The 27,835-nt window shown below is 46.8% G+C and overlaps 1 protein-coding gene and 1 long non-coding RNA gene across 6 annotated transcripts in view; one reads left to right on the forward strand and one right to left on the reverse strand.

Moving 5' to 3' along the window:
• CAPN3 (calpain 3) overlaps positions 1-27,835 on the reverse strand; it is a 49,945-nt gene that overhangs the window by 6,656 nt on the left and 15,454 nt on the right. For 2 of the 5 annotated variants that reach the window (XM_045059489.1, XM_003987244.6), the window contains exons 2-15: positions 18,402-18,471; positions 16,654-16,772; positions 14,701-14,834; positions 13,813-13,981; positions 12,806-12,949; positions 10,669-10,752; positions 9,473-9,558; positions 6,820-6,897; positions 5,874-6,034; positions 4,463-4,632; positions 4,102-4,113; positions 3,177-3,385; positions 2,356-2,392; positions 391-408 (exon numbers count right to left, since the gene is read on the reverse strand). In XM_045059489.1, the coding sequence (XP_044915424.1) occupies positions 391-408; positions 2,356-2,392; positions 3,177-3,385; positions 4,102-4,113; positions 4,463-4,632; positions 5,874-6,034; positions 6,820-6,897; positions 9,473-9,558; positions 10,669-10,752; positions 12,806-12,949; positions 13,813-13,981; positions 14,701-14,834; positions 16,654-16,772; positions 18,402-18,471 (1,491 nt within the window). Of the gene's footprint in view, positions 1-390; positions 409-2,355; positions 2,393-3,176; positions 3,386-4,101; positions 4,114-4,462; positions 4,633-5,873; positions 6,035-6,819; positions 6,898-9,472; positions 9,559-10,668; positions 10,753-12,805; positions 12,950-13,812; positions 13,982-14,700; positions 14,835-16,653; positions 16,773-18,401; positions 18,472-25,477; positions 25,866-27,835 lie in introns of those variants that run through there. The other 3 variants (XM_019832621.3, XM_019832623.3, XM_019832622.3) reach the window with 3 other exon arrangements.
• Positions 5,947-27,548, forward strand: LOC123385971. Its single transcript, XR_006599300.1, has 4 exons — positions 5,947-6,078; positions 10,811-10,999; positions 15,502-15,673; positions 27,388-27,548. It is a non-coding gene; the product is annotated as an uncharacterized LOC123385971 (long non-coding RNA).

Here is a 27,835-nt window from a genome sequence, read left to right on the forward strand (position 1 = left end):
CATATGAAAGGTGAGCATGGTGGTTCAGGGCAGACTCTGGAGCCAGACTGCCTGGGCTCTTAGTGCTGCTTCTGCCACACTTGGACAATTCAGGGGATCCATCTGTACCTTTTCTTTCTCTGAAAGTGGGGAGGATAACAGTACCAATGTCATGGGGTTGTTGTGAGGATTGAGCATATCCATGGAAAGCACCTGGAAGAGTGCCTGACCCGTAGCCTTCACCTGGCCAGTGTTAGCTAACATTGGTCCACACCCTTAGCTGTGACCTGGGCCCAGGAAGGCGAGGTGGGGGTCAGTGAAGGAAGAGGCAAGTCTGGTACACATGCTGTCACACACACACACATGCACAAACACACTCTGCTGTCTACCCACTCACCCTGTTACACCCACCTTGGTTTTTTTCTTTTTCTGCATAAGGAAAGGAAACAACAAATGCAGAATAAGTGAAAATCAAGTTTCCAGAAAACCCAGTGGCTTCTGACTTCCCTGTGATTTGGGCCTCAGCTTGGAGTGAGGCTCTGGTGTCCAGAAATCTGGGCCACACAGAGCCAAAAGAGGCCTGGAGGGTGAAGGGAGGTCAGAGTTCTCCATGCTCAGAGACTGGTGGCCGCTCTGGTGGCCGTTCTTATAGTCCACTCCTATTAGACACCGCCAAGGAAAGGAATCTTCGGGCTAAAGTTTTATATTTTTAAGTGAAGTTAGTTTCTAAAACACCAAAAAAAGTGGCTCACCCAAACTGGCCTGAAAATGAATTTTGCTTGACTTCCAGAGTTTGAGGGGGTTTGTTTTGTTTTAATTTTTTAAAACTCTTTTTAAGTTGGCTTCATGTCTAAAATGGGGCTCAAACTCACAACCCCAAGATCAAGAGTTGCGTGCTCTTGAGCCAGCCGGGCGCCCCCGTTTTGTTTTAGCAGATATTTATAACATAGGGAGAGACTTAATGTGGGAATCTAAGTTTGGGGCTTTAAAACAAAATAAAACTAGGAGGTCTGGCAGGCTGCACTGGCAACGATCTGGGGAGCTGAGGGCAGCTGCTGCCTGTACCTTCCAGATGCCATAGTCACCACCACTCCGATTGTCCCTCCAACACTGAAGCTAGGTGTCAGTTGAGAACTCCAGGCGAACATGTCTGTGGAGGGACATCAAAAGCCCCACATGTGCCTGCCCTACCCAGTTCAGTGGCATGCCAGCTCCCGTAAGCTCCTGAGTTTGAGATTCCTGATCAATATACTACCCTGATTACTAATGTTTCACAGATAAGAATAGAACCAAATGCATTTAATCCTAAGATGAATGTCCTGTGATAATTCAGAAGGCACTTGGAGATCTGGCACTGGCATAGGGTCAGGATTGGAGCCCTGAGTGTCACCACCCAGAAGATAGCTCAGTGGGGCATTTGCTGTCCTCTTATTGGCCCAAGTCACACAGAGCACAGGGGATGTTTATAAACCAAGGCCCAAAGGCCTAAGGCAGTCACAAGACTCCTTAACAAAGAGAAGCCACATATACCAACTCTGTGCTTCTAACTCAGGGACTCAAACACGTGGGAACTGGTCTCCACATGGCGACTGGGGAAGCAGCCTGAGAACCCGGAGAATCTGGGCTCCGAGAATCTGAATGTCAGTTTCAGCCCTGCCATTTAATGAGACCTGTGAACCACGGGAGCCATTTAACCCCACTGAGTCTCTACTTCCTTAGCACCAGGGATAATAATAACCGTATCACATCTCAGAAACCTTGCAAGGATCAAGTGAGGTAATGCATGTGGGAAGTACCTTTTGAGATATAAAGCACATGAATTATAACCACCATTTAAGGATCTGTGCTGTGCCAGGCACTTCACATACATGATCTCATTGATTCAAACTTCATAAGAGCCTTGCAAGGCACATATTATTGCCCCATTTTACAGAGTAGGAAAATGAGGGGTTACGTAACCTGTCCAAATCACCCAGCTCTAGGTGGAGGACCCAGGTTTTGATGCTGACTCCAGAGCTGGTGTGTATTCTTTTCCATATGTGAGACTGACTCTCATAATCCAATCTGTTGCTCTTGTTGTCCCTTACTATGGCCTTGACCCCTCCCTCTCGCTGTTCAAACTGCTTTTCCCTTCTAGGACTCTTCTGCTGTGCTTCCTAGACCCTGGATTGAGTACACGGCCCAGTACCGTGAGGCCTGTTACCTCTAGTTGGGACAAACAGAAACTGCACTAACATGGAAGAATTGCCCTGCAGGCCCCAGACTCCCATCTTCTCTGCCAATACCCACTCTCCCCTCCACCGCCCCTATGTCCCTGCCTGGATGGGGGAAGGTGAGCCTCTGGATCTTCTCACACATAAGAACTAAAGCACTCACCACGGGCCGATCCACGGAGATTGTATTTTCAACTTCCCTGTGGAGAAACACAAACATGAGCGGGGGTCTCACTGTCCCCAGGAGCAAGCAGGAAGCATAGAGAGAATTCGCCCAGGCCACACAGGTCCTCAGAGCCAAGTCAGAGCTGACTTCAAGGGAACCACAGGAACTAATACCCCACCATGGGAACCAACCCCACGTAGGCACCATCCCCAGCAGCCAAGGGCAGACACATGGGTTCTTGTTGGCTTTGCCCAGGTGCCCAGACTCAGCCACCTACCCCTAGACTCTGTGTTTCTCAAGGGCAGAGTCCAGAGTAGTTGGGCTTATGAAATCATCTGCAGTGAGCAAAAAATGCAGGATGTGGCCTTGCTGGCTTCCCTGGTCACCTCACCTAAAAGTTCCGTCACCCCTAATGCCTCCTATCCTTGTTCCCTACTGTATTTCTTTCTCCTTATCACTTACCTCCCTCAAACACATATATGCATATTTTCCCCCCTATGCATTGCTGTCTCATGCTAGAATGTTGAACTCCATGAGGGCAGGGATTTCTTTCTGTTTAATTCCCTGTTCTATCCTTAGTCCCTAGAAAAAGAGTGCCTGGAACTTAGTAGGTTCTCTATAGAGATCTGTGGGATGACAGACTGACTAAACAAATGGAGGAGATGTGGCCAGTGACTCAGGAGCAGAGGAAGAAGGGCAGCCTGGTCAACATATCCCAGGATTCCTGGAGGTGACAGGTCCAGCTACCTCACATCTCCAATCTCTGGAATGGGCCACATGGGCTTTTAGGGACAGGAGGGGAAAGCAGGCTGACTCACTCAGAGAGGTTCCTTTTCTCAGAGAACACCCGGAGGATGAATTCTCCCTCCTGGTGGGGTTCATAGGTGGAGGGCACGATGACATACTCGCTGGGAGGTAGGCGGAAGCGCTCAGACACCTCCCGCATGTTGATGTAGGTCTTGCTCCTGGCCTTGGAGGCATTGTACAGGAAGAAGTCCTTCTGCAGGTGCTGCTTGTTCCCGTGCATCTGAGGGGGAGAAGAGCCCGAGGGACCTGAGCTCCTCCAGAAGGATGTCCTGTCCTGCTCACAGTCCCCGTCCAGGGGTTACCCCAACTCCCTGGTTACCCAGTTCACAGTCGTGACCTACCTACTTCCGATTCCCAAGGCCTCAAATAGCTCAACATCCCTGGAGCTCCCTACCCCATTTCCTCTTTTTCTGTTGTGATTCAGAAGTGAAGGTCAAGTCTATCATTCCCCCCACTTACCAGAACTGCTGCTGGTCAGCTCCAAATCACCTCCAGGCTGGGGAAGGACCCCAAGGAGGCAGGAGGGGCCTTGGCTGGGGTCTGAGGGAGGCGATTCCTCCATCCCAAAGAGGGCAGTCACCCTCAGAATGTGTCTGTGTGACTGTGTGCGTGAGTGTGTAACTGTGAGTGCAAATGTGTATGAGTGTGAGCAAGTGTATGCGTGTATGTGAGAGAAGAAGTGCGTATGAATGTGTGAGAGTGTATGTGTGACAGTCTCTGGTGGGAAGGGAGAAAGGGCTTCTCATGAGGGTGATAGTCAGGGGGTCATGCAGTACCCTGAGGCACCCGCTCTGGAGTTATGTGACCCAGGCGAGACCCTCTCCTATCATAGTCCTGTCCTCAAACCCCACCAGGAAGCTTCCCGATGTGCCACTGATGGACACAGGACCCCCAGGTAATGCTGCACACAACTGCTGGCCGCTGCCACTTCTGTACCTCTTTGGGAACCTTGAGGAGAAACAGAAAAAGAAGACGCTCAGATTCTGTGGACTTCAGATCTGAATGGGGATGAAACTCTTGCAGGGAGGGAATGCCCACAACTGTGGAGTGAATGAATGCAGATGTCTGACTCCTCATCTACTCCTCATCTATCTGGCCAGCCCCAGCCCCAGCCCAGCCCTGCTCCATCTCCCCCAACCTGGTTTTTTCCACTCATTACAAATATCTAAGAGATTCTGACACATGAGGGTCTGATTCTAGGAGTTCGGGGCCGGGGGGGGGGGCACTGAGTATTTGGGAGGCTCCCCACCCCCAAGGAATGTGTTTCCTGGGCTAAAGCTGGTCAGGAACTGCACACCTCGTAGATGGCAAAGCCAATGGTGAAGAGGTTGGCCCCCAGCTTCCGGTCCTTCCTCCGGTTCTTCTGCATCAGGGCCACCAGGAAGCTGCAGATCACCTCCGAGTCTTCAGGGTCATCGTCCTCCTCCAGGAGCTTCAGACGGTACTGTGGGTTGGTCCAGAAAGTGTCTGTGCCCCCAAGGAAGGAAACATACATTCATATCTGCCTCTCAGAGAAAGGTCAGGAAGGGAAATAAGACAGAGGGAACCTATTTATCCCCTGCATCTAGGTGCTCAATAAATACAGAAGGCATGACTCAGGCATTTGCCAAACTATGTGAAGGGAACTGTGGGTAGCCTCCACCTTTATAGAGATGGAGCCTCACTGCTTGGCTGTGTGTGGCTTCTTCCCCCTCCCGGAGCTGTGATTCTCATTCTCTGCTGATGGTTTCCCTTTCCTCACCTGCCCTTTGAATGTTGTCGGTCCTTGGGATGTGGTCTTAGGCCTCTCTCCCACCCCACTATTCTGCCTCCCTAGGCTGTCTTATCCACTTAAGAAAACTTTTTTTGATGTTTATTTTTGAGAGAGAGAGAGAGAGCAGGGAGGGGCAGAGAAAGAGGGAGACAGAATCCAAAGAAGGCTCTGAACTGACAGCTGTGAGCCTCATGTGGGGCTCCAACTCACAAACCCCTGAGATCGTGACCCGAGCTGAGATGGAAAGTCGGACACTTAACTGACTGAGCCACCCAGGCACTCCTGTTTTATCCACTTTTTAACTGTCCCTGCATGACCATGATGCCTGAACTATATATATTCCACAAATATGTATCTAGTTCTGATCATACAACCAAGTACCATTCTAATCTGTGTATCCAATTCTCTAGGACATGTCTTCACCTGGATATTTCTACAGGTGCCTCAACTTCCCATGTGCCAAACCGAACTCCCCTCCCCACAAGCCCACAACCAACTCCACCAAAAAAACAAACAACATGCTGATTTTTCCCTCCTGTATGTTTTACATTGTGACATTGACACCATCCACTCGGGCCCCCCAAACTGGGAAGCTTGAAGTCACTCTTCAATATTCTGTTCCCTAAATCTGCCCTCTTCCCTCCATCTCTGCTGCCCCCGACTTGCTTTGGTTTTCATCATCTCTGGCTTGTGCCCTGGCAGGCTCTGCTAACTCCGTTTTCCAGTCCCATCCTCAGCATTATGAATGTAGTGTTGTTCCGACACAGTGTCCTGCTTAAAAGTTGTTACCAGCTCCCCACCGCACACTCCTCAGCAGGCGGTTTCCTTCTTGGTAAAACGGGGAGGGTTTAATAAGATAAGATACACCTGGAACTTAATACAGACTCAGTGAATGGTATTATTCCACCTGGAACTTGTTGCCCTTGGACCCTCCCCCATCCCGAGCCTCTCCCACCTGGGAAGTTGCGGCAGCCTCCGGCAGAACAGCCCCTCACCCAGCGGCCCTCGTTCACGGAGACCGTCCACGTCTGCATCTTGTCGGACTCCAGGGCATCCGCCGTGAGGTTGCAGATCTCCAGCTTTGTGAAATGGTAGATGAAATCGTCATATGACATCCTGAGAGGTTGGAAGAGAGAGACCCATATGGGAGGCTGGGAGAGGTAAGACTCGGGGACCGGAGCAGCACGATCACACAGTTCACAGGAACTTGGGCATGGCCCCAGGGACGGCCCTGCCCTTCCTCGTTAGGGTAAACACTGTCAGTTCTCAGGTCTCCACCCCAAACTACTGTCTCTTCCAGTAATAGCTCAAACTCCTGTGTGCTCGCTGGGAGAGCTCGGTAGCAATTCAGTTTTCCCAATGGCACCGTGCCCCGGTGCCTCTGCCCTGGGCCCTGGTGCTGTGCTGGGCTCACCGGAAAGAAAGACAGTTTGAGGAAGGACAGACAACTAAGCAAGCAATTTCAAGGATGATGAGTCTCACTAATTAATCCCAGTTCTGGGCAAAACACAGGGATCCGGAAAAGTTTCCTTTAAGCTAAGACTCAAGGGCTGAGTAGAAATGAGCCGAGTGAGGATGAGGGTGGCATTGGGTGAGCAAAGCAGAGCTGCTTTGGCCCAGGAGACAGGGAGCAAGTGGCTGGGGCCATGTGCACGTCGGAGGGATACAGGCGAAGCAGGAGCCACCTTGCGCTGGCCTCGTCCCAGGCTCTAGTTGTTTCTGTGACTGGCTGGCTCCTCTCAGAACCCCATCCTGTTGGGCTTTGGGCTGGAGGAAGCGAACAGGGCCCAGATCTCCTGAGAGCTACAATGTGATGGCCTCTTTCCAGGGATTGAGGTTTGAGATTTCAGCTCCCCACTGGATCCCTTACCCTTCAGGGTCCTCTTGGGTCCTGGACTCACCAGAACTCTCCATCCTCAGTGACCTGGTGCTGCAGACGGGCCTTCTCAGCTTTGTCCACAAAGCTCCAGTCCTTCCAACTGGAGGGAAAATGGAGGAATTATGGAAGGAAGAAGAACAGGAGAGGCCTGACGTGGGATGGGACAGGAGGTATCAAGAGAAATACGAAAAAGTTGAAAGAGTAGCCCATCTCCAAATTGCAGCAAGCAGGAAGCATCAGATATGGAAATCTGATCTGATTCCCTCAGTGTAAAACCCAGTAATGGCCTTCTACTATCCTCAGGAGTAAGTAAGGCCTTAAATGGGTTTGTAAGGGCTTAACCTTTCTCTGGACAATTTTTTATTTCCTCCTCACACTTTAAATTTTTTTTAATGTTTTTCATTTCTGTTTTTTTGTTTTTGAGAGAGAGAGAGAGAGAGAGAGAGAGTGAACAGGGGAGGGACAGAGAGACAGAAGCACAGAATCTGAAGCAGGCTCCAGGCTGTGAGCTGTCGGCAAAGAGGCCAACACGGGGATTGAACTCTGGGACTTCGAGATCATGACCTGAGCTGAAGCCGTCCGCTTAACTGACTGACCCACCCAGGTGCCCCATATCCCTCCTCACTTAAAAGGTTAAGAGTTGACCTTTGGAAATAGATTAACTGGATGCCATTTGATAATACCATTCCTAGCTACATAACCTTGGGCATGGCACTTAACCTCTCAGCTTCTGTTTTCTCAATTGCAAAAGAAGAATGAGTATTATGATCTACTTATATGGCTGTGATGAGCAATGAGTGAAATAATACATGTTAAACTTTTAGACCAGTGCCTGCCATCTAATAAGTAACTGAGTTACTGAGACAAACACCAAGTATGTAAACATTTCCTTTCTCCTGTCACCCCAGGAAATAGCCTGGCTTCGTGTTTCTAAAGGCAGGATGATTTTTCCACATCTCTCCTCAAGAGGGAGGAAACAACACATCTGTGTTTCAGGCTTGTTGAGGAGAATAAAACTAAACTGGGTTGTCCTTGGAAAGGTAAAAGATTGAGGAAGTGCTTGGGGTCAGGGAATGCTAGAGGGGAAATGGAGATTACTGAGACAGCAGAAGGAGGGACACGGGTTGGGGAGGGTTGGGGGGGGCGGTTGGGAGGGCCCCTAGGTGGCTCAGGTGGCTCAACTGGCTCAACTGGTTAAGCATCTGACTTGATTTTGGCTCAGGTCGTGATCTCAGGGTTTGTGAGTTCGAGCCCCACATCGGGCTCTCCTCTGACAGTGCGGAGCCTGCTTGTGATTCTCTGTCTCCCACTCTCTATGCCCCTCCCTCTCTTTCTCTCTCAAAAATAAATAAATAAATATTAAAAAAAGGGGGGAGGACACAATACAGGGAGGGTGGTCTTGAGTGACCCAGAGATGGGCCCCACTTGTCAGCAGTCCCTGCAGTCGAGGCATTGGCAGGACATGAGTTAAGGCTGGACACCAAACAATGAGGCTGGAGGACACAGTGAGGGTCCCTGTGGGTGACCTGGCCCAGTAGAATGGACAACTGCTGGGGCGCTGAGGGTCTTCCCAGAGAGCACAGGTCAAATGCCACTCTCACCAGGCCACATTTTTCTATTCTTCCTGTCCTATGCAAACTAGGTGAGGGGCTCCTTCTTTGTGACCTTTATGATAGCATTTATTTTAATCATCAGTGGGGCTTTTTTTGTCCTTCCCACTGGAGTCTGCAGGGGCAGGGCCTATGTCTGTTCGTTTCTAGGTCCCAGCTAGTAGCATGGGGCTGGCCGCACACTCAGCACAGAGGAAGTAAGGATTTGTCTCCCTGATGAGTGAAGGAATGCCAGAGAATGGCTGCAAGAGGCAGTAAGAGGACTAGAGTCGGCCCCTCAGTCATCCAGGGAGGCTGCCTATTCACAGAATATCCTCAGTGCCTGGGCCTGTGCCTGCTGTTCAGTAGGTGCTCAATAAGACTTACTCAGCAAATGAAGAGCTGAATGAACCAGTAATAATGGTGCCCTGGGTGGAGGTAAGCACAGGGGCTGAAGGCACACATGGCTACTGAGTCCTGCTATCTCCTCTTGGGAATAAAAGAGGCACTCAAGGGGCTTCTCTCCACTCAGTGAGGCAATTGGCCATCAGCCTATGAAGCCTTTGTAAATGTTCCTTTGTAAATGTCCCCCGTGTTTGTACTTTCACTGCACCCAGTTCATTCCATTCAGTGATAAGTGGTAAGATCTTTCAGGGGGACTGTGCACTTTTTTCATGGGGACAGCAAGGGACAGGAAATCTTAGCACTGGCTAGGCACTCTCCAGCCCACCACGTAAGTGTTAGTATTGTTCCCATTTTATAGATAAGGACACAGAGACTCTGAGAAGGGAAATCCCTTGTCTAGTCCAGACCCCTGCATTCACACTTTGCTTCTACCTGGACCTAGCCCGTGCTTTTTAGAAACTTTCCAGTCAATGGCCATCAGTGAGGTCTCTGGATCCCCAGCTCTCCTGGCTCTTCTGTGGGCCTTTCCCTAGAGCCCACATACCCACTTCCCCTCTGTGGATCATGGGTCTGGAGGGTAATTTTAGACCACGCATTTGTAATCCTCATATATCTTGATATGCAACCCAGCCTTGCCCCAGGCTGTTTGTCCCCTTCTCATGGACCGTCCCCCTCACCTACCTGTCACTCCAGGAGCCGTTCCACTCCACCTGGCCCCAGGGATTCCGCAGCCGTACCAGCTTCACTTTCTCACCCTTGAACAGGGTCTTGGGCAAAGAGAAAAAACTCTTGCTATGGGCCTTTCTGGAAAGGGGGTTTTCTGTCTTGCCCTGAGGGCTGGGGTGGGAATGGGGACAGAATCCTGTACAGGGGGCTGTCCTGCCTGGTCCTGGTCGGGGAGACTAATCAGAGGCACTCTTGCAGAATGGCAAGGTGAATGGCCAGAACCTTAGGACTGAGTCTGCAGAGGTTAGGGCTTGACCATCTTCTAAGAAGTGGTTTTCCCAGCCATTATGAGCTTTGGGGGAGGAGGGAGGGCATATACTGTAGGGCCACTCTAACATATTAGGTGTCTTTGTTTGAATTAGAAAAAACACCCTGCTGGCTGAGTAACTATACAGAAATGGCCACCATAGATGGACTGATTAGAAAAAGGTGCCCTTTGGGGCACCTGGGTGGCTCAGTCAGTCAAGTGCCCAACTTTGGCTCAGGTGGTCTTGCAGTCTGTGAATTTGAGCCCTGAGTCAGGCTCTGTGCTGACAGCTCAGTGCCTGGAGCCTATTTCGGATTCTGTGTCTCCCTCTCTCTCTGCCCCTCCCCTGCTTGTGCTGTCTCTGTCTCTCAAAAAAAAAAAAAAAAAAAAAAAAAAAAAAAAAAAAAAAAAAGAAAAAAAAAAAGAAAGAAAGAAAAGAAAAAGGCACCCCTTCCTCCAGTCTCTGCCCATCCCTGTGAACAGGGCACAGCCTGCCTGCTCAGCTGTGCACAACAGTCCTGACAAATTTCCTGTCTTCAGCCCGACGTGTCAGGGGGAGCAAAGTATTGTATCTGTTCAACTCCCAAAGAAAAGGAGACATGAGAGCCCATGAAATCAATTTCATAAAACCAAAGTGATTTCTCTTTGTTCCCTGGAACTGTTGGGAAAATTGCCATTTTTAGCGCTAAAAGCAAAGATGAACTGAGCACCACCTTGTGGCAAGATCCACGTCTACCAGTCCCAGTGGTCCCCTCTGACTGCATGCAGGTGCTGGGCCCAGACCGCGAGTGGTGCCCCTGAGAGGAGGCAAGCTCTGCCGAGGTGAAGGGGCCCAGTAAGTTAAGTCCTGACTTCAGGAGGCTGACCCAGATAGCTCCCCAGCCACCCGCGCCATCAGCCTCACCTCCTCCAGCCCAGTGACAGAGTAGGCGTGGCCCTTGACTAGCCCGCAAGCCATTCTTGTTTCATACTGAACCGGAACAATTGTCTGTGGAGCAAAAACCAGACAGCCTATCAGGGCCTGCACACATTGGATCATTTTCCAGGTTCTGCGAGGACACAGAGTCCTCTGTGCTCTGAATGTGGACATCCTGGCCATGAGAAGGCCCTCCTGGCTCTTTTAGAGAGTTAAGAAGACATAGCCCAGACAAGTGGTCTCCCTCAAGCTGGTTGCCCTGAAAAGGTCTGTTCTGACCATCGGAGAACAGTATGAGGCTGGGACAATGTCGATGTAGGTAAGCAGATCCCTGGCCCTCCTTTCTGGATCTCTTGGGGTCTTTCAAAGGAGGAACAGGGACAAATGGAGGCCCCTTCCCTCGAGCCCACCCAGACTTGACAACTCCTGGAAGAGAAAGGAATTGAAAAAAGAGGTTAGATGAAACATATAGGTCTAACCTTCTCTCTGTATATCCCATTCCCCCCTCCATACCCATCAAGAACAGAATACTCAAGAAATCAAGAGTCACAGTGCCCAGGGAAGGAATTTGGAGGAGGCCAGAGTCGAGTCCTATTCAGACATGATTTGGCCTACCGGTCTAGGGGAAGCTCTTAGATTTGTAGAAATTACCAAGTTTCAGCCCCAGAAGATGCTCAGTAGAGGGATAGGATCTCCAATGCCCATTGAACCCTAGACCATATCTCTATGGCTCTCCTTTGCCATAACAGCTTTAAGAAGAGCTTCCTGGAGCCATGCTAGGCTGTGCAATTTGTGAGCCTTTTCAACTTCAGGGATGCAGGTGGAGCCAGGGCTTTTGGCATCTTGGCCTCTTCCACATCTTAGTCCTTATGTGACCCAGACCATGCTGAATAGAAAGGATGTGGAAGCAGATCCATGCATCTTTCAAGTCTAGACCTGGGAAACCACTTGAAATGACTCTATTGGCATTACTTTTGCACAGCTAGCAATTCCTCCCCTGGCATTCTGTCCCAAAGAAATTATCACGACACACACAAAGATATATCTATTAGGATGTTCAAGATAGCATTTAAAAATAATAGCCAACACAAGAAAGAGAGAACAATCTAATTTTCCAATGATAGGGTATTGGGTAAATAAATTATAACTTATCTGCGTGTTGGCATACTGTGCAACCACTAAAAAAATGTTTTGAGGGGCACCTGGGTGGCTCAGTCGGATGAGCAACTGACTTCGGCCCAGGTCATGATCTCACGGTTCATGAGTTTGAGCCCGGCATCGGGTTCATTGCTGTCAGTGCAGAGCCCGCTTTGGATTCTCTGTTCTCCTCTGTGTCTCTGCCCCTCCCCCACTCACACTCGCATGCTCGGGTGCTCTCTCTCTCTCAAAAATAAATAAACATTAAAGAATGTTTTGGGAGACACATTAACAATATAGTTCATATTGGCACATTAAGAACATAAAGCTAACTGAAAAAAGACACAATGCAAAGAGGTACATACAGTGTGACAACATTTTAAAAATAAAAATGTAGATTAACTGTACGCAAAGAAATATCCTAGAAGGACATATACTACACACTCAGAGTTGCAACCTTTAGATGGGAGAAAACATGTGTTAAGTTTTCCTCCATGCTTTTCTATAAGTATTTTTCAGTGAGCATGCATTACTTCTGAAAGTACTAGAAAATAAACTCTATGAGGGGAGAGACTCTTTGAGTGAACAAAATGTATTTTTTGTTTGTTTGTTTACTACAAGAGTGTCTGGCACCTGGTAGGAGCTCAATAAATCTGCGTTGAATGAACACCTGAATTAGAAGAGAAGAAATATTTAACAATGAACAAAGTCTCTTCTATTTCTACTTGTTAATTTGTTATCAGAGAAACTGCCTGGACCACTGGGTATGAAAGAACTCCCACAGAGAGTTCCTCCAAATCCTGTCTCCCCCACCTTGTCCAAGAGCCTTGGAGCAGGCAAGTTATTCCACCCCAGCCCCCTGGAAGGCCCATGTGGAGGTCTGCATGTAAGGCACTGGCTGCGGAGGGGAGTCTAACACCAACAGGCCTCATGCAGGGTCATGCAGGTGGGAGGGGTGGTCATTCCTGACAATTGGAGGCGTACACACCCGGGTTGGTCTGTCATCTGAGTCCCTGGGGATGAGGTCTGAGTCCCTGAGCAGCGAGTTATCCATATTCCTCACCATCCGTGCAATCAACTCCCCCATTTTCAGCCCAGAAGGAGAGGTTCCATAGGTCATGTTTGTGCCATCCTGAGGCCCGACGGGATGGGCCGGGGACAGTCCAGAAGAGGGAGGGAGAGATCAAACAAAGGAGGGTGATAGAAAGGGAAGGAGACAGAAAGAAGGGAGGGGACAAAGGAAAAGAGGAGAGAGAAACAGTGTGAATGGAGACAAGATGGAGAAAAGTGATGCAGAAAGAAAATGTTCATCCAGGGGTGTTTAATGCTAGCTGATCTTCCCAAGCTTTTGGACCCATTTGGGAGTATTAGGAGAGCAAGGAAATTCAGGAATTCAGCTTCAGTTCCTTCCTCAGTGATGGAAAGCTCCAGCCAAGACTATTATCCACTGAGCAGCCCCCAGGGCAGGTGTGTCTCCTGAAACTCAGGAGGGCTGGCCACTCTGTGGGTCTCCATACCCTTAGCCCCAGTGTCAGATCACACTACTCTGTTGTGCTGAGAGTGCGCCTGCAGGCCGAACTTCTCCCAGATCACAACACAAGGCCCGTGTCCTAAGTGAGAGACAGGATCACAGCTCAGTGACTGAGAGGCTGTCTCAGGGAACTGGCTGGCTCAGGTCCAGAACCAGATATGCAGCCAGCTTAATTGGGGGCATTGTTGAGCAGCACTGGCCACAGAGGCCGGGGCTGACACACGCCTCTGGACCTATTTCTACCTAAAGTCTAGGCCTTGGAGTGTCTTTGCCCAGTCTCTTTAGTGAAAATCCCTAGGAACTCTTCTTCCTTTAGAAATTTTCAAAGTTGAGAGCCAGTTCCTGCTTCCTTAAACAAAACATCCACCCTGTCCCAGAGGAAAGCCCTACATTGCTTTTCATCACATGGATGGCTTCCCAATAGTTGCCTGCTCCCTGCCCTGCACACCACACCCCAGGCTTACATCAATGGAACAGCCCATGAGGGAGCCTCTCTCGATGGCTTTCTTCATGATCTTGTACATGTCTCTGGGAGCATCCTTGATCTCAAAAAACTCTGTCACCCCTCCTGTGAAGTCCTCCATGGCCTCTGTAGTGTTCCCACCTTTCAGGGCCTCATACGAACCATGGAGCCTTGGAGAGAGAATGAAGACCAATCTGAGGTCACAGTGTTCCAGGAAACACGACCCAGGCCCTGGGCCACCAGAATTTTACTCTCGGGTCCTGTGATGTTCTCTTATCTAATTCTCCAACAACTCTGTAAGCTAATGGAGTAGCTACTATGATTCTCTTTCTTCACATTCGAGCAACTGAGTCTTATAGGCTAAGTGGCTTACCCAAGGCCACAGAGAACCAGAAACACTGGGATGGGAACCCAGCCATTCTCACTTCCTGACTCTTCTCTTTCCACCATACTCTGAACCCCAAGGAAGGGCTCCATAGAGCCCTTAGAAATAGCTGGGGTGGAGCTTCCAAGTTGAGAGATAACATGGCTTTATTAATATCCTGCGTGATCATGAGGTTGAGCCAAGCAAGACCCTGGGAATGTGAGCTTCAAAGATCTAATGCTCAAATATAAGACTTGCAACATCACCACGAAGGCAGAATTAAAGTGATCACTATGGGAGGCTAAAGCTAAAGATTTCCTACACATGTCTTCATCCTTCCCTTAAATACGGTTTTTTAGTTATAGCCGTTGCTGCCTGGACCCGACCCCCTCAGACTTAGGGACCCAGTTGAACTGTTACGCATGCACACATGTGCACGCACGCTGCCTCTTGTGACAAGATTTCAGCTGGATTTTGCAGCCCACCACCTTTAGCCCTGCCTCACATCCTCAAGTGTTGCCTTACTTAGCATAAGCCTTCTCCAGCAGAGCACTCCAGAATTCATTGCGGTGGTTGGACTTGGTGAAAACCAGTTGATTGTTGTAAGTCGGCAGGCAGTCATCAATGACCACATCCACCCAGTCTCCGTAGCGCCAGAACTGCACAGAGGCACCAAGGACAGAGTCACATCGTCAGGTTACCACCTGCCTCTCCTCTACATTCCTCAGACTCTCTTTGATCCCAAAGCGGTCCCATTGCCTCAGCTCTGCACTTGGTCCTTGTTCATACTCTTTTGGGTTTGGAGCGTGTGTATCTTTCTCTGACTAGACCGTGAGTTCTTGGGGGCAGGAACGTGGGCTACATCTTGCTTTCTCTCTTGCACACAGTCCGGCCAGCCTCAGGGATGGTAGGTCCCCCAGGAATATCTGAGGGCTTGAGATTGTCATTCTCCTGCTCAGTAAGTCTGGAGTGGGGCCTATGCATCATATTTTAGGTATTTTAGCTGATTCTAATATGCAGCAGCGTTGAGAACTGCTGGCCTAGGTGAAGGTGACGTATTGATTTATGGATCTCTTGATGACAAACAAGGTAGAAATGGCTGTTGAAGAAGACTGATAGGGAAAAGGAGAGTGTCCCAGAATATACTCTGGCTATAACAGGAACATTGTCGAATAATTTCAATTCTGAATGTTCTTTTTTGAACAAACCAATTTTAACTGAAGACTGCCAAATGTGGTTTAATTTCCCCTCTAATGACACTGTTTTCCCTTATTGAAAAGAGGGGGAAAAAACCTATGTGGTCTTTATATTTGTGGCCCTATTTAGGTAGAAGACCCTTTAAATATCAGAGGGAAACTAGCAGCTTGATGGCACAGGGAAGAAACGAAAACGAGGGCCTGGCTGCCTTACCCGTGTTCAGAGGGCAGCAGGACCTGAACCTGAACCTGAAAAGAAGACCTTCTCTCAAGCCTTCAGTCCTGAGATACAAAATCAGTAGGTACGTCAACTGATGATTTGGGTCAGTCCCAGGACATGTGTGTGTGTGTGGGGGGGGGGCTTTCAGGGCTGGAAACAGATGGATGCCTCAGAATCCCAGCATCTGCTAGATCCCCACGTGTGGAGCTCACTTCAGTTTTGGGCCAGCACCAGGATCTGGCTCTCTGATTTTGCGTCTAGATTTTGGATCTAGAAAATTTCCAATGGTTTAGTTGATTCTGGAACCAAAAGACTCCTTTCTGGGCTGAGCCAGAAGCCTGGTCCCCAGATTGACCAGACTGTCCTTCCAAGGCCTGGAAAAGGTGAGTGATAGACTTGGTATAGACCTGCCTTTAAAGCAAAACAGGGAAAGGAGCCATAGTCATTCAGGGGGTTTCCTTTGCAAACTAAAGGGCCCTATGAACCGCCAAGGCTAATATCTTAGGAACCTACTTGAGAAAGGCTGCAGGTAACACAGCAGCCAGCTGGAAAGGCAAAAATAGATCCACAGGCCAGCAAACAGGATGTCTTCCTGCCTTTCTGGAGCATGGCGGAAGATGGGGTTTTGGGAGGGGGGCTGCTGAGGGCGCAGAGATAAACAACTGCGGCCTCACAGGCCTGAGGCCTTAGGGGGGTCACTGCCCACAGCCAAGACTGGGAGGGTGGGTGGAATCTTTCCTGAAGCCGCTGGAAAGTCAAGGCCAGAAGACCAGCGGTGGGTGGACAGCAGCTGGCCCTCTTCCTTTACTGTTTTTTCTTTTTTAAACACAATTGTGAAAACATTTAATGAAAGTTTAATCATATGAATGATCTATAAGAATTCTCAAAAATCAATTTTGATATTATAGAAAACAAATAATAACATATGTAAGTGGTACATTCCAAACCCATTGTGGTGATGGGAAAACCTCCACACGCTTGTGGTGTTTGAGGTAAGTGTTCCTGAAAAGGTGGGTTTCCGAAAAGCAGCTGGCCCTCTTAACCACACTCCAATGACCTCACCTGGAAGTGGAAGATGCCCGCATAGTTTTCAGTGAAACTCTGATCATGGGGTATGACTCGGAAAAGCAGGCGCTCGTTCAGGGTCAGGCAAGCAATGGCTGCGAGAAACCAGCAGTCCCCTGCGGGGAAAGTACATGGCATAGGTCACCTCCGGGGAAGAAAAAGGCCCAATCCCAGCTGATTCTTCTGCTTCTCTGAAGATCAAGTTCACTTAGTGTTCACTGTCCTACTTCCAGATCTGACCTCAGAGAGGTCGACCCAGAGGAGTTTGCTGGCAGTCCCTCGACAATTCGATCAGGGTGACTTACTCTCTCCTGACTGGTTTTCCAGAAGGGTATGGGCAATGGCTCCTTCCGTAATAGAAGCTCACTTCCTTTTTGGACCTCAATGAACACAGAGCAGTAGGTCAAATGTGTCATTCTTCCTAACACCTGGATGAAATCTGTACTTCCTGGACTTTTGCAATGTGAGTGCATACCTCAGTGGAGACTGAGCATCTGAGAGCCATCGGCCAAGCCCTCTTGTACTGGAAGGAAAGCCAGTAAAGCAGCTTCTCTGCAGCCACTTTTTGAGGGCGCTGAGACATTGCTGGCCATGGAATGAGATGGGGATATTTTCTTATTCTCTGAACCTCCTTTCTGGCAGAATGCTATATTTAGTGATTTTGCTGTGTGTGTGTGTGTGTGTGTGTGTGTGTGTGTGTGTGTGTGTATGAGAGAGAGAGAGAGAAATAGAGAGAATGCCCAAGGGGCATGCCTGGCACACTGACAGTCATAGAATTTCCTTCTAAGCAGATGGGTTGAGTTGTGCAAGGCCTTTGATTTCCTGTGTGGATGTGACGGCATCTTTGAGACTGTAGAGGGGAGACTGAGAGCTCCCAGCAGCCGTCCTTCCCACCCCACCCCCGAAGAAGCAAGCCTCTCCTTTGAAACAGTGTTAGGAAGTCCAGGTTATTAGCTCTCCCAGGGCTCTGCAGACATCTTTCTCCCGGGTGCAGGAACCCCGATATTGAAAACCTCCTCAGCCTCTCTTTCTGGGGCCAAATTCCTTTCATTTGGTCTCGAGTGCACATTTCCCTCAAATTTTAAATTACGTCTGTTGATGTTCTTTCCACCTTTGCTTCATAGAGTTTCCTGCAGTCCAGTCGCTTCTTGGCCTTTTGGCTAAGATCAAGTGTAGAGCTTTCCTGCAGTCCACGCCAAAGATAGTACTTCCTGAGAGAGGAAGGTCTGGTAGAAGAGCCAAGGTGACCACCCAGACAGAACGCTGGGTGCTCGTCAATATGGCAAATGTCATCCTTGTTGAAAGACTCCATTAATATGGAGCTATTCTGGCTGGGGCATTTTAAACAAGAGTTTGAGTTACAAGTGCACTTTTTGTGTGCATATGGATTCAATATATATTCAAGGGACATGCTTGGTATTCAGACAGTTTCAGAGCTCTCTTTTAAGGAAATGGGTGCAGTTAAAAGCAGGGCTTTTATCCTCCTGAATGGGGTGTGCAAATGTCCTTCAGACTGTCAGGAGGATGCTGTGGACTGAGGCATATCCCCTGTGAACTCATGAGATCGTGGGGGGGGGGGGGACAGAAATTAAATGAAACCATCACCAGCACATAGATAAATGGGCACAAAGTAGTGTTATAAAAACCTCCTCCCCAAAGTTCTTTAAAAGCAAAACCAGATGTTAATCACCTTTTAATCACCCCTTGATTGTTTGGCTGGATATGACCCGAGGGTACTTTCCTACCTAGATCTCCTTGACAGATGTCAGTTCTGTTGGCTCCACCAATGATAAATCGAGGATTCTCACAAATTTCCTGTTGAAAAAAAAAAAAAAGGAAATAATAACAGTGGTAGTAGCAATTGTTTGTAGTGGCCCATTATGTAGTACTAACATCCTATATCGGGGGCATTATATATGCCACTCATTTAAGCCTCTCCAAACAGCCTGGGAGTTGGATAGTATCATTCTTATTTTTCAGATAAGGAAACCAGGGCTCAGAGAGGTTAAGAAACTTGCCCAAGGACACACAGCTAGTAAGTGGTGGAAGCCAGAAGCATGCCTCCTTTTCCCATTGTTCTACATTGGTCCCACACACTGACATACTGCGTGAGTAAAGATGTACCTTAGGAGTTAGGACAGTATCATTACTGTCACAGCTTTGGCAAGGGACAACGGAAAGCGTGGATCTTTTTTTTTTTTTTTTTTTTCCCTATGCCAGGAAAATAGGTGCAGGAGGGAAAATATTTATTCCCAAGATGTGGTAACAGCGATATTTAGTCACCATATATCCCAGGGTCCTAAGGACATGAGAGCTGGGGAGAGCAGAAAGTAAATTTAGTGTGGGCCTTGTAGGTGTCCTGGTCAGCTGACGGTTCATTGCTTTGCTCAAGCTAACCCCATAAGGCATCACGGGCCCCATTAGTTTTCAAATTCAGGTACTACAGATGATGTGCAGCCCAACAGAGGCCAACAGAGGGCGCTCTTGTTTTTTCTTCCCATGTCTTGTGCTTTGTTTTTTAACTTCGAACATTTTGAAATAATTGTAGTCTTTGTTTTTTGGTTTTAACACCATTCTTCAGAGGCTTAAGAAGTCTTGCTATCCCTGTGACAAAACCCCACGCCCCCCCCCCCGTCTCTTCCTGTGTGTGCATGCGTGTCTCTCCCCATTCTTGCCCCCATCACGACAACTCCATACACCAAAGTGAGTTGAAGCTCCCTGTACGTGGGGAATCTCTCCCTCCTACTAGATGGAATGTCTTGCTTAGACCACACCACATGCACCTCCCGTCTGAAACTCTTAATGCAATGGAAAGATAAACCCCAAACCGTAATTCTTACAAAGGTTACCTGTAAGAGAATAAGACGGGGGGAATAAGGATGGAAGTAAAACTCTGAATATAACTGAAAATAGTTCTGACTTAGGAACCAAGTAAATTTTTACATAATTAAAAGCCAAAATTAAAGGAAAGACAATTGTAAAAAGCAGTCTGTAGGGGCGCCTGGGTGGCTCATTCGGTTAAGCTAAGCATCTAACTCTTGATTTCAGCCCAGGTCATGATCTCATAGTCATGAAATGGAGCCCCGTGTCAGGCTACATGCTGGACGTGGAACCTGCGTGGGATTCTCTCTCTCTCTGCCCCTCCCCTGCTCACATGCATGTGTGTGTGCTCTCTCTCTTTCTCAAAAATAAGACAAACATTATATCCAAAGAAAACAGTGTAAAAGCTGAAAGCAAATGGAAGCAAAGGAACCGAACTGCAAATCAAGTCGGTGGCATGACCTCATATGTAAAAAGAATTCTTTCAAGTGACTTAAAATATAACATTTTGACTCTTTATCCCTTTTGGGATATATCCTAAGGTCAAAAACCCAAACCATAAAGAAATATGAACCATAAGAAATAATAATAATATTTCAAAACTTTGTCATATATGTTGTATGATAAATAAGAACTTCTATTAATGTCCGTAGGAACCAAAATTTTTTTAGCATAAAAGAAAATACGTAAAGTTATAAAGTTGAACCACTTAAGTAACAGCCGTGCAATGTTAGAGTTGAACTGGGTATGTAAACGTAACTCAGGATTTGTTTTTTGTCTAAGAAAGTATTCCCCATCTCTCTGCACTAAAAACAAACAGTCCCCTCTCCCCAAAACAACTCTCCCAAACTAGAAGCAATAGCAATATACCTTCTTAAAATGAAGCGAAGTAAGGCATAGTGGACATGTTTTTTGGTTTCCCCATTATTGATTAACACATATTTTGTATGTTATATGTATTATACATTGTATTCTTACAATAAGGTAAGGTAAGCTAGAAAGAAGAAAATATTGTTCTTTTTTTAGAGAGAGAGTGTGCACCGTGGGGAGAGGAGCAGAGGGAGAAAGAGGGAATCTTTAAGCAGGCTCCACACTCGCTGAGTGTGGAGCCTGACACAGGGCTTGATTCCATAACCCTGGGATCATGACCTGAGCTAAAATCAAAACTCAACCAACTGAACCATCCAGGCACCCCAGAAAGAAGAAAATATTAAGAAAATCATAAGGAAGGGGCGCCTGGGTGGCTCAGTCAGTTAAGTGTCTGACTTTGGCTCAGGTCATGAGCTCATGGTCTGTGGGTTCAAGCCCTGCATCGGGCTCTGTGCTGACAGCTGAGAGCCTAGAGCCTGCTTCAGAGTCTGTGTCTCCCTCTCTGACCCTCCCCAGCTTGTGCGCTCTCTCTCTCTCTCTCTCAATAATAAATAAATAAACTTAAAAATTATATATATATAAAAAGAAAATCACAAGGGAGAAGAAATACATTTACAGTGCTGTACTAGATTCACCAAAATAAAATAAAAAAATCCGTGTGTAGGTGGACCTGTGCAGTTGAAACTGGTGTTGTTCAAGGGGCAAGTGTACATTCTTCTGCTAGAGCTGCTAAAGCTGGTAGAATGTTAGCCTGAAGTTGTCTGGGGCATCTTTGCCCCATTGCAGAGTTAGTCTGCTTGAGACTAAAGCCGACTCAGAGGAAACAGATGCAGATGGGGGGCAGAGGAGGGAGATGACGACAGATAAGCAGAAAATAGATACATCTATAGATAGATACCATTAGGGACTGCATCTTGATGGCATGGTCTGAGCCTGGATTCAGGTGTGTCTAAATCCAACATCACTCTTGAACACTTGAATTATACGAGCTTTTTTTTGGCTTAAGCTAGTTTGAGTTGGGCCTCTGTTACTTGCCGGCTGAGACCTTTGACTACTACTATATTTTCTGCCCCTGTTAGACGGAATGTATCATATAGTGACTCAAATACTCGACGTTTAGCTACGTTTTTTAGCTGTTACAGGTATAGCTTCTTCTCCTTGGGACTATAAATTCATCCTCCCACTGCCCACCAATTCCAGGGCTGACTACTTGGAAAGGCAGCAGTGACTACCCTGGTCTCTCATACATCTATTAGGAGGCCTAGGTATTTGGGCGGAGTTACATTTTTTGCAATAGTAGATTCCCCAATACACCACATCTACCTTCAACACCACCTCAGCTAAATTCACCAAACATTAATTGAACCCCCAAGTACGTACAGAACTGGGGGAATTGAGGGTACAATAAAAATGAGAAATCATCCCTGCCTGCCTTCCACAAAAAGCACAGCCTAGGGACACTTAATTACTTGTCTTCATAAGAGATATCTCTTTGGTGAGGATCAGTTCCCAAGCTTATTGAAGGCTGATTCATAAAAAAAGCTCTGATTTGCCTAGATACCCCCTCTCTACCACCTACTTCTTCTTTCCTTACTTATAAACACTGTGTCAGTAGCCCTTAGAGGGTCTGAGACCTGTTTATGTTGGTTGATATGTACAAAGGGTAAATGGTCCCAGCTCTGTCTGGGGACCTAAGATTGCTAGCTATTCCTTTGGCTATAATTTAGCTTGGGGACTGGATCTGTCAATGATGGAGTCCCAGCAATGAGCAACACATGACCATTTCCTCAGTTTTTGGGTACCGTGGTTCACACAGCAATTTGAAACTTTTATTGTATACCTCCATCAGTAAAATATTTCAAATGTGCAACCCTATGTAAGTAATCTTATTGGTTGTAGATTACCTATGTGTATATCGATTGTCCTCACCTATATTGTGTATTACAAAATACACCAAAACATACACTTAAAAGGTGGTGCTAAAATAGATCCATATGGAGGATTTCTGGTTCAGTTCCAACATGTAAAGATCCTGGAAGTCCTCACTCTTGTTCTTACCACAGGAAAAAGCTGAGCAAACTGAAAATCACTGACTTTGCTGGGACCCATCAGAGAACTGAAGTCGCAGGGCAGCTCACCACTACCCTCAAATATGGGCACAAGTGAAATGAGAAAGTTACAGCCAAGATCTGCTTGCCCGGAGCGGAAACTGCTGGAGCCATAAAGTGGTGGGAACAAGCAACTGGTAATTTTGATGAATTTCCAGAAGCTGAGTGTGGACTAGCATGAGTGTGAGAAATTTCTGGAGGCCACAGTCTTGGGACAATCTTCCCCCCTTCCTATATACTTTCATGGTTTTTACCTCTGAAAATCCCACCAAGTTCTCGTGGTGAAGATCTAAGAAAGATCTACAGGGGCTTTTCCATAGTTTTACCTAAGTTGGGGGAAGGGCATTGCTCCCCATACAGCCCCCTCTGGGAAACCCCCCTTCCTTTCTCACCTAAGAAGGGAAAAATGCTATGCCAATGGGGAAATGTGTATGAAGGCCAGAGCCCAGAGACCTAGGCCCATTAAAAGATGGCGATGTAGTCATTACATTAATGAACATTTCCCTTCCCCACCTTAACAGTGCATCAACAGGGCTTCAGTATAATAACAGTGACTTACAGCTAAAGATCTTCAAGGTGCAAACACTGAGGGGGAGTGCTTAGGAAACCTGAAGGCAAGAGGAGGGCAATATGGGGGTGAAACAAAAATACTAGAGGAATTTGAAGTCTCTGACACCTGCAGCTATAGGAAGCATTAATCACAGCACAACTCCTAGTCAGCTTAACATAAATCTTATCACCAAAACTTATTTATCTCAGTTCTTTTTGCCCAAAACAACATGTCTGGCTTTCAGCAAAAAATTATAAAGGGTGCCAAAAGGCAAGCAAAAATAGTCTGAACAGAGAAAGCAAGCATCAGAACTAGATTCTGATATGACACAGATATTGAAATTACCAGGCAGGAATCATGAGTAATAACTATGATGAGTAGGTAAAGAAGTATGACAGAAAAAGTAGATAATGAGCAAGAAAAGATGGGTCATATAAGCAAGGATGTGGAAAGTCTGAGAAAGAATAAAAAATGATGTAAATGAAAAAACACAATAACATGTATCGGATGGGCTCATCCACAAGCTGGACATAGACAAGGGAAAAATCAGTGAGGTCAGAGGTAAGACAATAGGAACTTCCCAAAGTGAAATGCAAAGAGAGCAAACAATGAAAAAAAAAAAACCCCAAACCAAAAAACCCACAAAAACCCAGAGCAAAACATCCAAAAACCATGGGAAAACTTATACATGTGTTATACCTATGGAGAATTGGAATATGAGAGGAAAAGAGAGAACAGAGCGGAAGAAACATTTGAAGTAATAATGGCCAAGAACTTTCTCAAATTAATGACAGATACCAAATCACAGATCCAGGAAGCTCAAAAAACATGAAATGGCATAAATACTAGCAAAATACAACAACACAAAACTACTACTCTTAAGCATGTCATAGTCAAACTGCAGATAACCAAAGACAAAAAAAAAAAAAAAAATCTTGAAAGAAGTCAACAGGGGACAAATCCATTTCCTATAGAGAAATGAAGATAACTATAGCAGACTTCAGAAGCCATGCAAGCAAGAAAGACTGGATAGAAATATTTAAATTGATTAAAGAAAATCCCATCAAGCTAGAATTCTATATGCAAGAAATTGTCTTTCAAAACCGAGGGAGAAATAAAACCAGAGAGAATTTATTGCCAATAGACTTGCCCTGCAAGAAGTGTTATAAGAAGTGCTTCAGGGAGAAGGAAAATGATATAGGTCAGAAACCTTGACCTACGTAAAGAAAGGAAGAGCATCAGAGAAGGAATAAATGAAGGTAGAATAAAACTTTTATTTTTCTTATTCTTAATTGAAAGATAACTTTGTTTAAAGTACTAATAATTACAATGTGTTGAGTAATTATAGCATGTGGATAGATGAAATGAAGGAAGGAAGGAAGGGGGGAATTGGACATTTTCTATTATAAGGTGTTAGACTACATATATAATAGCATAGTGTTATTTGAAGGTAGAATTAGATTAGTTGGAAGTGTATATTGGAAACTGTAGCATAACCATTAACATTAAAAAATGCAATTGATACACTTAAGAGAGAACATAAAATTGTCTCATACAGAATATTAAATTACTGGAAAAGGCAGAAAAGGGGAGGGGGAGAAACAAAGAACAGTTCTCACAGATAGAAAACAGTTACAAACATGGTGGATAGGAATCCAGCTATTTCATAATCACTTAAATGAGAATGGTCTAAATACACCAATTAAAAGATAGAGATTGTGAGCATGGATAAAAAAAGAGACCCAACTATATGTTGTCTACAAGAAACTAGAGAAGGATGCACCATGCTAATGTTAATCAAAAGCAAGGTGGAGTCATTGTGTTAATTTCAGACAAAGCAGACTTCGTAACAAAGAATATTAGACATAAAGAGTTGTATCACATAGCGATAAAGGAAGGAGTCCGTTCTCTGAGAAAATACATAGTCCTAAATGTGGCCGCACCACATTGCATTGTAAGAAGTCTGGCTGGTCAGCACAGACCTTTCTGTTTAAACAGAAGCGGCATGTCCCTGATGAGCCAGCCTTAGGCGAAAGGTTCAGAAGGTATCTCCAGCTTCCCACAGCCTCCTGTTTCTTAACTGTTCACCACTTTTCATGGAACTCTCCTTGAAACTGTGAGCCTCAGTGCTCTCAGCCACTCCACTTTCCCATCCCCAGAACACCTGCTCTCAAGAAGCCTTGATAATCAATTATGCCTTACTGTTTATCTCTGAATAAAGCCAGCGCATTAGCTCTCTTAAAAATATTTACAGGCTCAGGACCTCTAAAGGGTTATAACAATCTCTAGTTCAGGAATAGAAAATAACACCTACCATTTCAAGAGGAACCAGAAAGGTGTTCTGGGGGCACATGGGGAGGAGAACCTTGATAAGCCACTTGCTCAGATTGTGGATCCATGGCCTCTGGCCCTGGACCACTTGACCTCCTGTCCCCAAGGCTGTCTCCTGAAGCCCTGTCCCTCCCATCCCTACCTTTGGCCTTTTCCACGTGATGGCCTTCATCTTGGTTTTCTGGCTCAGCTCATGGGAGCCCAGGGCCTGAACACCTGCTGGGAACACACGGTCTTCAAAGAGGCACTTCTGAGCAAGGCACCGTCGTCTGAGAACAACAAAATCCTGCCCCTCATACTTGAGGGGCTGTGAGACGGTGCCCTCTCCATTTCTCCTGTCCCTCTCCCGGATCACGCGGTCACAGAAAAATCCTGGCAGCAGGTAGGGCATGGTGACCGCTCAGGGAGTGGAACTGGACCTTCACTGCGGCCTCTCTCCCACTGCGCCCTCAGTCCAGGCCTAATCCTCCCATGAATGGGCCGGAGCCTATATAGCTCCTCCACCCTCAGCAGCGCGATGCAAATGAACACAGTCCAGAGAAAGGCCGTGGTCAGAGTCAGCAGCTTTGGCTGGAGGCCCCTGAGCCCACGGTCAAGGGGCAACACCATGCCAGTCCGGGAGCCAGCAAGGGGAGCGAGAGAGCCAGAACAGCCCAGGACAGGCCTCAATGGCTTGTAGACCTTTAGGGTACTTCCATCAGCCTTGCTGGGATTCCTTCTTTAAAGGGAAAAAATATAGTTACCGAGAGGCTTACCCTGCCTCAGCAAAAGGCATTCATGCCTTTGACACTGGCGGCCAATGGGATATAGCATGGGGCCTTCGAAACATGCTGTATACACTAATCCTATACAGGCTGCTGAATGCATAGAAGGAATCTGCTCCAAGCCATTGTCTGAGGTTAATGAAGCCTTCATTCTCCTGATGTCCCTGCCCCATCCCCCCAAAGACCTTGACTGGCCATTTAAGGCCATTTAGGGCCATTTAGGAAGGGTAGGTAACTTGGCCCTGGTAGAGCAGGCCCCATGGTAACAAACAGACATCCACGGTTACAACTTCAGAATCTTTGAGGCAGAGAATGTGGGTGGGGAAGGAAGGAGAAATGTGTTTGTCGGAATTATATTCACAAGGAAGCCCCGCTTTTTCAAAGCCTCCCCATGCTTCAGTGGGCAACTCAATGTGAGAGCTGGGAGCTGATGGCAGGTGGACACTCGGGCCTGGCAGGCTGCCCACTAGCAGGGCGCTGTCCCCACCCAGTCACTGGCTCCTGCCAGCCTGCATCTACTGTGGGCTTTTCCAAGTGTGGGCTTTGGACTACCTGCATCAGAATTGCCTGGGATGCCAGTTTAAAAATGCAGATTCCCAGGATTCACCTTAGATTTAAGGATGTAAATATTCTTGGTAGGGGTCTGGGACTCTTCACTCTAAAGAAGCACCCAGGAGATTCTTACGTCTCCCAGGGTTTGAAACCATGACATTAGCATTACATGGCACTCAAAATAATTTCTGAGGTCGGGTCTTTTGTGAAATAATTATATTTTATTCTGTTTATACATGAACAAAGTTTAATAAAATCAGTACAAAAGATACATAGAGGAATAGGAGTCTCTTGCCCTGCAAATCCCTCTCCTCAGAGACAGCCACTTTCAATTCTTGTAGCAATTTCTTTTGGTATTTACCTCTATATTTCTAAAAAACATCGTATATTATTACTTTTTAATTTATTGTTTTTAGAAGGTATCAGCAGAGTTCCTATTTTGGCCAATGAGATTTAACCTTCGCACATGAAGCTCTGCCCACCACCTTCCCAAAATAGTAATGTCATAAATTTTGGTAAGATTAAAATTCAGTATTGAGTATGATGAGGTAACTATTGTTCACTTCTTACCTAAGTGCTATGCTGTTTTACATTTCCTTTCTGTATGAATTTTTTTCCTCTTATTCTTTATAATTTTCTGATTTTCTATGTATTGATCAATGCTTTTCCTCAGCAGTAGTTTTCCAAATACTTAAACTCGTCAGATAACCTAGTGGTTCCATTGCTCTCCCACCAGGGCCTTCCTCTGCAGCCTCGTTCTCCCATACAGACCGGACTGGCCGCCCTCCAGGTCTGGAGCAGTGGCCTGGGATGGACTGGGCCCTTCTGGTGCCATTCACTTCCCGGATCTTAACGCTTCTTTGGTTTACTCCTTGATTGGATTGGCCGACAACTTGCAGCTTCCTAGGTAAGGGTGCACAGGAGGTAAGTGGCCTCAGTCCTTGCCCATCTAACTACGTTTTCTACTTGTCTCACGATTGAAAATTTGGCTAGGTATTTTAGATTGAAGAGCATTTTCCTTTCAGAATTTTTAATGCATGGTTTCATTGCTTCTAGCATCTGGAGTTGAGAGAAGTCTGGTACAATTCTGATGAATATTCCTTTGAATGTGACCTGTCTTTTCCCTGTAAAAGATTTTAGGGTTTTCTACCCTTCCCTCCTGCTGCTCCCACTCCCAATTCCAA

Source organism: Felis catus, chromosome B3 (assembly GCF_018350175.1).
Source record: "Felis catus isolate Fca126 chromosome B3, F.catus_Fca126_mat1.0, whole genome shotgun sequence".
In the NCBI taxonomy this organism is placed as follows: Eukaryota; Metazoa; Chordata; class Mammalia; order Carnivora; family Felidae; genus Felis; species Felis catus.